Genomic DNA, 11,098 nt, shown 5'->3' on the forward strand with positions numbered 1-11,098 from the left:
AGACACTCGGTTTATTACAACACTGGAAAAGTGCATTCAGTTTGGCAATGCTGGAAGGTTGATGACTAACGAAAGTGTAAATTACAGAAGGACCTGGAGGTGGCACAATTAGCTAAAAAATGAAAGTAGTGAATATCCAATGTTCTCATAGGTAAGCGAAATAGATATATTTTCCCCTCCTTGTTTTGAATCAAGTGAGGACTATTGAAGCCCTCACTCCAAGTAATACTTAAAACTATACTAAAATACTTCTTAGCACAATATAGTACTCAGTTAAATGTATCTATTTAGTTGTTTTATGAGAATTGCCATTTCTTTTTTTTTTTCATATCAGAATAATGATATTTCTACACATTATCTTGCTGGAAAATCAGTTAAGGTGAGAATTTTGGAAAGAAATGTGCAACTCTGTTTTAATTTTACAGTGATTCTTTGGTTAAAACCTGGGAAGAATTCCTGGCATTTGTTTATTCCTTTTCCCCTGCCAACATTTTTTTTACACTACTGGCTGACTGGTACCACAAGTGTTGACATTTCTCATGTCTCATACTTGACCTTGCAATTCTGACATTCTTTCATCCAGTCAGGAATTTATTTAATTAATTACTTTTATTACCTTTCCCAGCCTAGATCTCCTGATGCTAGTTGCTCACTGTTTTTTGTAAAAATATTTAAAAGACTTAATACAGTAGTCACCTCACATGCAAAAGCTACATTGGGCTTTTTTATCTGCAGTGTAGTTAGGGACAGGGAAAGGCCTGGGCAGTCTAAGTTTAGCAGAACTGTTTAAGATATTGCTGGTGATCATTTTAGTCAAAGCTTGATATTTTGGCATCATATTTGAATGTACCTTTGAGGTAACCTTTACCACCAAGGCAGTCTGTGTTCTATAGATCTAACTCTTTGACTTTAAATTTTACTATTTTACATCTCAAAAAATCCCCTGTATCCCCCGTGCCTAAATTAGAGTATGCAATAAATAAAATCACCTCACTTTATTCCGAACCTTTCCATCAGCAGAAATACGAAGATGCAGAACCTGAATCCCAGCTGCCCGTGTGGATTTCACCAGTCATCCTAGGGAATGTTTGCTGTAAGCCCTTTTTGATCACTCTACCCAGTGAAGGCAAGAAGTGCTCCAGTAGAGAGTCCAGCAGCAATTGAAGAAAGCCACAAGGCCAGCAAAGACAGAGGTAGGCAGCCCCACAGAAAATTGTCTGTGAATTTACATTTCACATAGCCCTGTTTGGCTTGGGATACCTTCACTAGTCAGACTCTTTACAACAGGCTCTATGCTGAGACTCTTTTAACCATTCTTTTCTCATTCAAACCACGTTACTTTTGTGACTTGAAAAAAATTTACATTTTGTCCTGCAGTCATCTTTGTGTCAGTATTTTGTGCATAAATGGTATGTACATCCATTTCACTGATGAAGAAGCATAACTTTGAAAGGACTTAATGCTAGTAATAACTCAGTAATTATTACAGTAATAATATTAAAAATAGTCCATTTCTTGTTAACTGAATGGAAAAAAAAACAAATAGATTGAAACACAGATCAAACAACATCACTTGCTCTCTTTCTTGATCTTCTGTCAAAAGCTTTACACTTTTTAATGATAATAGATTATAATTAGATAATTACAATTTGATAATTTTAATTATGATAGATTACAGTTAGGTCTCAGAATGATCACCATGCCTGAAACACAGGAATGATCCTCTGAGTAGCTCTCTGCCAAGGGCTTGGTGACCTAGGTAATTGGGAAAAAGCTATAGAGATTTTCCACATCTTTGTTTCTACCTCAAAAAAAGAATTTGAAGAAAATTCTACAAATTCTTACACTGCACTTCAAACCACCTGAATGGACTTCACCTTATTTTGTCTGAGGTGTTCAAGGTACTCAGACAAATAAAAAATTATCCTTCTATCTTACTCTTCCTATCTGACCAGAACCACTTTCATGTCCAGGTAACACTTTTGCCAGTTCACTTTTCTTACTGTTAATTTAAATGATGAAAACCTATCACCAATATTCAGTGAAATGACCCAGGACTTCTTAGATTCCTTTAAAAAAAAGATGGTGCATTTTTTTCATTGTAAATATCAAGGCATTAGAAATACTTTTTATTAAAGAAATAGCATAAAGTACGCAGAGAGAGAAAGAATGGAGTTTTGGTTGGAAAAGCTCATAAAAGAGTACAATGAGAGACATTAAAGGAACTAAACAGTTCCAGCTTCTTCACTTGACCAAAATGCAGGAAATGGGCAAGTAATGAAAATTATGCTTTCTTTGGGCATTTACAATAAAAAGATACAGCAAGTTGAGGACTTGAGTTCTTTGGGAAATAGTCCCTTCATGGATTGATGTATCAAGGGATAATTTACTCTCAAGATAGGGAATTCATAAATGCTTTGAAGAATGTTGAAATACATGTTTTTAGGATCCCCAGCATGAGGATTTTCTTGCAGAGTGGAAAGACAAGTCAGGGGAGTTTCAAAAGCAGCTGTTCATTCACTGCCTGAGACCTGACAAAGAACTGTACAAAACTTTCACCTTACTGAGAAAGGTCTGTCTGCATCTCAAAAACCAAAAATATTTGCAAGCATGCATGCATTTTTATTCTACAACAGGCTCTCATAAAGGAAAATAGGAATTAATAAGATTTTAAAAGTACTCCAGCCAGTTTGAAATTGTAATGAAAAACTTTTCAAAACAGAATAGTAGGACTTTAGCTTTTGTTGTTTCAGTTGCACAACAAAATCCCCAGAGCTCTTCCTTGAGACTGTCTTACACACCCCTTGTGTCTACCCTTATTCAGTACACCTGCTAGTTTTGCTGGATATCATTGTCTGTGTCAATTTTGTCTGATTTAGAAAGACAGCTTAGAGGTGAGCAGGAGTGCAGATAATGCAGGTGCTTAAGCAATAGTTGCAGGCACACAGATCCATTTAGTGCCCTGGAAAGTGTTTTGAAGCAGAACTGTTGTGATTTGAGTCTAGGTGTAAGGTTTTAACACATATCACAGAAAGTACTCTTGTTGTGAATCTTTATTCAAAAAAAAAAAGTCAGCTTGCTAAAAACCAGAATAGAAGTATTTGCTTGGACATTTTTCATACACTGGCAGGGTAGTGAAAGTACTCTTAGCTCCCCACCCAGCCATACCAAGAAAGCACATGTGAGAGCCAGGCCATCCCTGTCTGTGCTCACTCCTCTGATCCACGAGCAGTTCTCTACATACACTTCCTCGCACATCTGGTCAGCTTTGGATTCGCTCTCAGACAGAGACAGGAATGTTCGCACCAAATTAAGAGACACTTTTAGAGCCAGACGTCACAGCTCACTTGTCCTGGGCTCCTTTTGGCCGGCAGCTGAGCCTCCAGGCTGCTGGGCTGAAGGCTCATCCCCGAGAGGCAGCGGTGCCGGGAGCGAGGGTCTGGAGCCAAAGTAATTCACGAGCCTCTGCCTCGTTGCCGCGACTTCTTCTTGAAAAGAGTTTATTGTGCGGCTGCCAACTTTGCACTTGAATCAAAGCAAGAGATTGAGCCTTTCAGCTGAGCAGTCTAACTGTGTAGTTCAGCCACAGTCCAACCCCCTCTCCTCGGGCTGCATTCGGGTATCAGTGTTTCACGGTAGCAATCGTGCCCTGGTCAGCCTAGTGCACAGCCCTCCCAGCTATCGGTGACAGTATCCTTGGGGCTGTGTCCCCACCTGAAGCTGCTGCTTCAAATTTTTATACACCTCACTTAGAAATACAGTCATATTATGGCCAAGGCTCCTTTTGTACCTTGAAGCATTGCTCTAAATTATTCACAGTTCAAGTTAGGTAACACCACACTTAGTCCACCTTCCAAGTTATCACTGTGCCACATGATCCTATTGTTTTGTACTTTAATCTGTTGCACAGTGACTTAAACACTTAACCTTGACAGTCACCAGGTCTATATTTAATACAGAACATTATTAGCAAGGCAGAAATCTTACTTGTGCGAACCCACCAACAAGTAATAAGCAGAATCTTTTACTGTTCCCCATTAGGGAACTTGGTTCACTTGATTCTTACTGTCCCTAGGATTAGGGCTCATAGATCAGCTGATCCTGATCAACTGAGCTGCTCAGCTGTGTGCTTTTTTACATGTCAACACAATGGCATGAAACCCCAGAAGCGGGGAGGAGTAAAATATTTGAAATGAGCTTTAAAATTTAATTAGGCAGATTTATATGTAAAACTGGCCATGTGAAGCAATAATCTGATCAAATTTTGTCTTTTCACATATGTTGTTCATCAGCTGCTCATTGTTGAGTTTTGTGCATTGATTATTGCAGCCTATATATTTTTTCTCTGCTGTAATGAGATGTTGGAAAAACACTTCTAAAGGAAACAGGTTTGCATTCAAAAGCCAGACAATAAATTACACTGAGAAGTGCTTAGGTGCAGATTTCTTGGCCAATAATGCACATAAATTGTTACTTCAGAATAAGTCATGTTCTAGCCTTAGACAGTCATTCCTGGCTGATGCTTGGAAATCTTAGCAAGAGAAGTTGTTGTTTATATTTTAGCTTTGAATTTCAGATGACAGCGGCTAACACTTACAATGAAGGTCCTCAGCCGTGTCATCTCCAGCATGTAGTACTCCTCCATTGTCAGCTCATCAAAGTGCTTGGGAAGGGATAAAAAGTCACAGGTGTGACGTTTTGTGTGCTCCTCCCTGCAATGTAAGCCCAGAATAAGAACAGATGTTAAATCCAGAGAAGTTTCATTTCAGGAGAGGAAGACATCTGTACAGGCAGGTCTCTTCAGTACTTGTGCTGTCTACCAGCAGAAAGAATATCATACAGAAAAGATGCAATAGATTTTAGTGGATCTCAGATAAAAGCTACTTGAACAATTTCACAGTTACTAGGCAAGATAAGCTTCCAGGTTTGCACACTGTCATAGTGGAAATCGACAGGGACATTAACTCATTGTAAAATTACTCGAAAAATTTTGAGAGATACTTCTCAAGAGCATTGTTACATCTGTGCTTACCATGGGTCATCATTTGGTTCCCAGCCCACCAGTTCTAACAAGCAAAAGAAACATTTTGCCACATCTGGTTCATTTGCGCTTGGACAGTGGATGAAGCCAGCCTTTGCCATCTGCAGGGGACAGTTCAGAAGTTTAGAGCCTTATCCCACACACACCACTCATATTTACTTCCATTTCCTGACACTTTAGAATCATAGCTAGTCAGGACACCGAAAATTAAGTTTGTTTCAGTAACCAAACACCTTCTCAGGTAACTCCAGCAGTATGACTCATCTGAAATTCAGGCTGGCAGTATCATGTATGTGCTAAAGTCAGGTGGATTTTTTTATTTAAATAATTCCCATTTCTGAATTTGAAGTAGTGATCATTTCACTATATTCTTCCTGCTGGACCCGTATTTTAATGTATGCTGCTTTCTCATGAATAGAAATTTGCAGTTAGAAAGACTATGTAATAAAAGAAATTAATTTTTAAATGACAGGAAAAAATAGTAACAAGAACAGTAACTATTAAAATCTGTAGGTAGACTGTGAACTGAACACAGAAAAACCAGTCAATCCCAACTGTGGTATTTCCGAGCAGGGAACAAAGGAAAACTGAGTATTTAACTTTTCATCTTCAGGCTTAGTGGACTCCTCTTGAACCTGAATATACTTAACAATGACTTCATATTCAGGCATAGCATATATAAATTAAGGCAGAGGCAAAACAACCATTTTCAGACTTACATTCTCTGGAGTGCACTTGCAGTTTTCCTGGAAGGGCCACTTGGTGAAGGTTTTTAAACGGGTCTCATATTCATACATCTCCTTAAAGTCAGTTAAGAGCTTGGCAGCTGAGCTGAACTCTTGCAGCAGCGTCTCCATCTATGAAGCCTGCAATCAGTGAAAGGCAGAGCCTCCCTCCTGCTCTCACATTTAAGGCCTTTGCTGATTGGTGACACATTGCACCTGGAGAGCAGGAGAAAGCCTAATGGAGCATCAGTCTCTGCCTAACACAGGTGAGTTTATGGGCAGGACAACCAAGGGAAATGAAGCTGCTGGAATTTCTTCCCCTTGTGCCACAGTCTGTGTCCTTGGTCATACAGGATACAGAAACTTTTTCAACTGAAAACTTTTTAACTTTGCTTTTTTTACCTGAAAGTACCTATGGTAATTGCAGATTTTACAACTGAAATGTCAAAAACTGCAAGCTAAAAAACTCTAGTTACAAATACAGAAGCTTTGCATATAAAGTTTTAAAAAATACTATCCTGGTTGCAAGCAAGGGGATTAAATTAACATTGCTATTTGAATCCTTCAGTGTTTCTTGAATTTCACATTCAGAGATTAATTCTTAGGATTGTCTTTGCAAATAGTGTTGCATTTCGTTAAAGAGGAGGTGGTTATTTTATAATAATATAAATATTCAGTTCCATTTAAAAATATTATAGAGCATAGCCAGATGCTGGATGATAACATTTTAAAGGTGTATATCTGTAAGGGCTTACAGTATCAAGGCATTAAGCTGTCATTTTATAAACTGTCTCCTATTTTGGTACAGAGTCCAGTTAAATTCAGTAGAAGTTTAAACATCAGTGTCTTCAAGACTGCTGCATGCAGCAGCTTTCTAAGCCAAGATCTTAACAGCTCTGAAAGATGTTGCATTGTGAGACTTGAAATTTTAAATTTTCTCTGAAATACAGATGGAGTAAGTGCAGAAAATATCCAGCCCATTATTCTGTCCAGATGTGGTGACAGAAATGAGATTAAAGAACATTTGTATAGGACTTCCAATGCCAGCTCTTAGGGCATTGTTTTTGCCTAGGTTTACAAATGCTACATCATTGATTCCTTTGGGACTGTACTGATGCCTATTGTATATGCAGGAATACTGTCCTTGAAATTTGTATTCAGATATTTAGAGTAACATGTGTTACATGAAAATAGGGTACTTTAATTTTTTTTTTCTTTTCTAGATGATACCAATAGTGCAGGACTCTATCATTCATAGCCTGGGCCCTCCAGGTACTGATATTGATAGTTTCTCCTGATGCTGACTCCATGGCAGCCTTTCTTAAGTTTGCTGGTGATCAGGTATTTTAATCTCTTTTTACTGTTTGTGTGTGTGTGCACATGTGAGTGTATTTGTATGAAGCAAGGAACTTGGTTTAACTAAAAGTTGAAATGCCAAACCAAACCCAAAACCTGTTTTTAACTGCCCAAAAACGTGGTAAAATTGTTAGATCTCTTGCTTCTCTTTAACATAATGCACTAATTCATGCATATGGATTATTTTCAGGAATGAACAGTTTGTCTGTTGTTTAAAAGATACCGTGGGTTAAATATTATAGCATATTTTATCATCTTGTGATGTCGTGATCTATTTAACTAATTTGTTTGTGTCATTTCACATGGAAAATACAAAAATGGAATAAAACCATAATATTTTAAATGTTTCTTGTAAGCAATCTTATCTGAAAATTCTATTTTTTTCAAAAATGCATTATGTGTAATGTATTATTTAATCAAAAACACCACAGTAATATGGGACCTTGGAGTCCTGGGTGGTATTTATGCATGAGAATTGAAATATGGATTTTTTTTTTTTGCTTTGATTGTTTTTATGGCGTTTAAAACAAACAAAAAATTTCCAACAGCCCAAATAAGTTCTTATGAAGAAAAGTACTGCTAGAATACTAGAAAGTAAGATTATACATATAATAGCATATCCTGAGATGTATTTCTTGCATTTCCTGCCTATAATTCTGTCAGAATTCTGTGCTGTTGAGAATGACAAGTACTTTTCAAGTCTGCCTGTAAAGGTGTCCTGCATTTTATAGTAGGTTGTTTCAATCCTTCCAGAGAATGCTGTTTGCAGAAGTGTTCTGAAACTGTCAGAATTTCATAGGTCCAGATTAAATGGATGGGTAGTTGGAGCTTTTCACTGGAAGATACATAAGAGTTGGCATGACAAGAAAGAAAAGATTTAAATTGAATTTTAGAGCTGGGGGAAGAGAGGCTCAGAAATGAAATAGTTGTCGTCCACTGCAAGGAAAGTAGTTTCAGTTATTGCCAATAGTGGAGTACATTTATTTTTGATTTTTTTTGCTTGTCTCATACGTCATCAATTGAAACTTGATGCTATGGCATTAATAATACAGCTACGTGGTTTTTGTTAAAAATGGTAAGACTGGGAAAACCTATCCACTGCTTTAGTAATTGGATGTGTGTTTGCAATCACATTTTACATTATTTTGCATTATTTTTCGATAATTAATGTAGATTGTCTAAATGAGATTGTGTATTTAGCTAGATGGCCTCAATTGAAAACCAAATCAAACATTTCTGCCTGATGTCTTTGTGTAAAGGCCAGAAATCAAACTTGGTATGGATTAAAAAAAAGCTAAAATATTGTATGAGCAATATTTTATAACACAGTGGTGTTAAAAAATGAATAGGTGCATGGTCTCACACATACAGGTTTACCTAATGTATATTAATTAAATCTACACGAATAAATAGCTTTAAAAAATGAAATTGCTTTGAAGTTTCAAGAGACTGGAAATGATGCTCATGACCATTTAAAGACCTCCTGCTGAAGGCCTTTGGTTGCCAAGAAAAGGTTTCCCCTGACTCACAGAGTGTGTGAGCAGGAAGAAGCTGGGCTCTGAGTGGCTCAGCTCTTCTGTGCAGGACAGGAGAAAAGAATGAACTGTTCCTGCAAGGTGTGAAATATCCTACTGCCGCCCCTGATGGCTGGCTGTGATTGATCCAGTGCCAGGGACAGGAGCGGCCCCTGGCCGAGTGAAAGCAGCCGGGATGCAGCACAGGAACTCTGGCAGAGGGCGTTTCCTCCGTCTGCAGGGGTGGGTGTTTGCCATGGCAGCCTCTCAGGAGTTTGCCAGCAATACATGGCACTTCTTCATGGTCCAGCTTCCTAAGCAGCCCAGCATGGCTAAAGTCTGTTCAAGTTATGGATGGGCAGGAACAGGGGTGTTCCTTTCACTGTCAGCCTGCAGTGATTTTGGTTATTAACGTGGTTAAACAGGCAAATTCAAACCATGATGTGATCAGCAGGCAAGTGGCTCAAGCAACTTCACAGAGGTGTTTCTTTCCTGAAGGAGAATGGAGGGTGGGGGGTTGTGAGGAGGATGTCCTCCTATTACACGACCAAAGGTTCTGAACAAATTACCAATATAGTTCCTTGCAGGGAGGGAACCTTTTTTTGCCCTGAAAGATGATGATATGTATGTAGTAAACATTTATTGATACTTTTTTTGACTGGTTTGCTTTATCCCAATTCTCAGTGCATCACCCACTCTTGCCTTCCTGCAAGTAATTTTATCACTCATAATTTTTTCTTTTTATGCACCTAAGAGGAGTCCAGCTTCTCCCAACCTCAAAAATTTAAGCATGTTTGATTTTATAAAAAAATAAATAAAATTATGAGCACAGCTATGGCCTTGTGATAGCATACATTTATTTTAGAAAGATGTCAAAGAAGTAGAGATATTTTTAGAAAACTTTTCCATAAACTTGTATCCAGGGAGTTTCAGCTGCATTACTATGGAAATTTTTGGTGCTATTACTCTTCAAAAGCAGCAATGGCTGGATGACTTGAAGGATGATTATGAAAAAGTATTTGAAGGGCTGGAGATGAAATGGTTCAAGCATGAACTAGCAGAAGTAATTAACAGCTTTTAAACTTTCCAGTGAGAATTCTGGCTGCCTTCCAAATGAATTACAGTGATACTGATAGGGCTGCCCAGGGAAGTGCTGGGCTGCTGCTCAGATCACTGTCCTGTTTTCCTGCAGGAGCTGCCAGCTGATGCTCCTCACTGTGACTGGGGAATGCAATTACGGTGCCAGAGGCACTGACACTGGGATTGGCTCTGTAAGTGTTCTGAAGATGTTATTTTCCTCGGAATTCATTACAAATGTCAATTATGTACTTGATCCAAGTGGTGTTTATTTTGCCTCTCCTGAAGGAGATGTATGTCAGAACAACAGAATTACCAACAGCTTTTTTTTATTTTTAATAGATGTATCTTTACTGAAAGTGATGTGTCTCAGTGTTTACTCAGTCACTGTTCGCTTGGTGGTGTAATCTCACCTTCTCTCAGGCCTTGTTTCAGTGACTTCTAAGAAAGGGACTTATGTAAACACCACCCAATTACTGTCATCTAAATTGACTCTGTGTGAGTCAGCACTCAGGGGACAGCCCAGTGAAGTTAAAAGCATTTTAAAACAGGCATAAGAGAAACAGTTCATTATATTTACTGGAGGCAGAAAGGCCACAATAATCAGCTTAATTCATCGACAGGAGTCGTGTCAGTCATCAGCAAAACACCTGCAGGCACTTGGCAGGCAGTGGGCTCGGAGAGGGGCTGTGGCCCCTTACATTTGGTATCTCATTTTAACAGAATTTTCATCAGCTCCCAGAATTTTTCAGGAATTATATCTTTGTATCATTTATATCTTAGTTAACACACTTTATTAATCACTCTAGGAAAGCATGTAGTGGTTTTGAAGTACAGCTTGTGGCCTCCTGGGGGCTGGTTGGCTGCTTCTGCATCTTTTTTTTTTTGCTCTAGAGATATTTTTTCCCCAGCTTTTCTCAGTACTGAAGCTACTGAACATACAAAGACACTTGCAGAGAATCCTTTCCCCGAGGTCTTTGGAATGACCACAGATGCTGCTATTACCAAGGATCAGTCAGGAACACAGCTACTATTTGATGACATTCTTACACAGGTATGATGCAAAGCCACACACCACCTTACCCTAATTTTCTACTGTACATCCACGTTAGTATGTTCACATTCCCTCCTGAGTTTTCACTGTATTTTATTGTGTTGTATCTCTATTCCAGTGAAATGACTTCTCCACTCAATAATGTTTTAAAGCTTTTTTGGGGGGTGTTCTATTTTTTCTGTCTTCCTGAGGAAACATTTTGTGACTGTACAGTCAGTTTATAGATCTCCTACTTCCTCCAGCTTTTAAGTTTTCAATCCTCAGCCAGTTCTAGTCCAGTTTGTAAGCCAGGTACAGTAGTGCCACCACAATTCAGGAGATAAAAAAAAAA

The 11,098-nt window shown here is 38.4% G+C and overlaps 1 protein-coding gene across 1 annotated transcript; it reads right to left on the bottom strand.

The window, feature by feature from the left end:
- Window positions 1-1,518: 1,518 nt before the first annotated feature.
- Window positions 1,519-6,981, bottom strand: LOC119702958 (baculoviral IAP repeat-containing protein 5.1-like). Its single transcript, XM_038141769.1, is given in 5 exon segments — window positions 1,519-1,522; window positions 3,245-3,525; window positions 4,598-4,712; window positions 5,033-5,142; window positions 5,761-6,981. Coding segments are annotated over 5 exon segments (648 nt in total). The 5' UTR covers window positions 5,899-6,981.
- Window positions 6,982-11,098: the final 4,117 nt, after the last annotated feature.

The sequence above is a fragment of the Motacilla alba genome, chromosome 7, assembly GCF_015832195.1.
Source record: "Motacilla alba alba isolate MOTALB_02 chromosome 7, Motacilla_alba_V1.0_pri, whole genome shotgun sequence".
Lineage (NCBI taxonomy): Eukaryota > Metazoa > Chordata > Aves > Passeriformes > Motacillidae > Motacilla > Motacilla alba.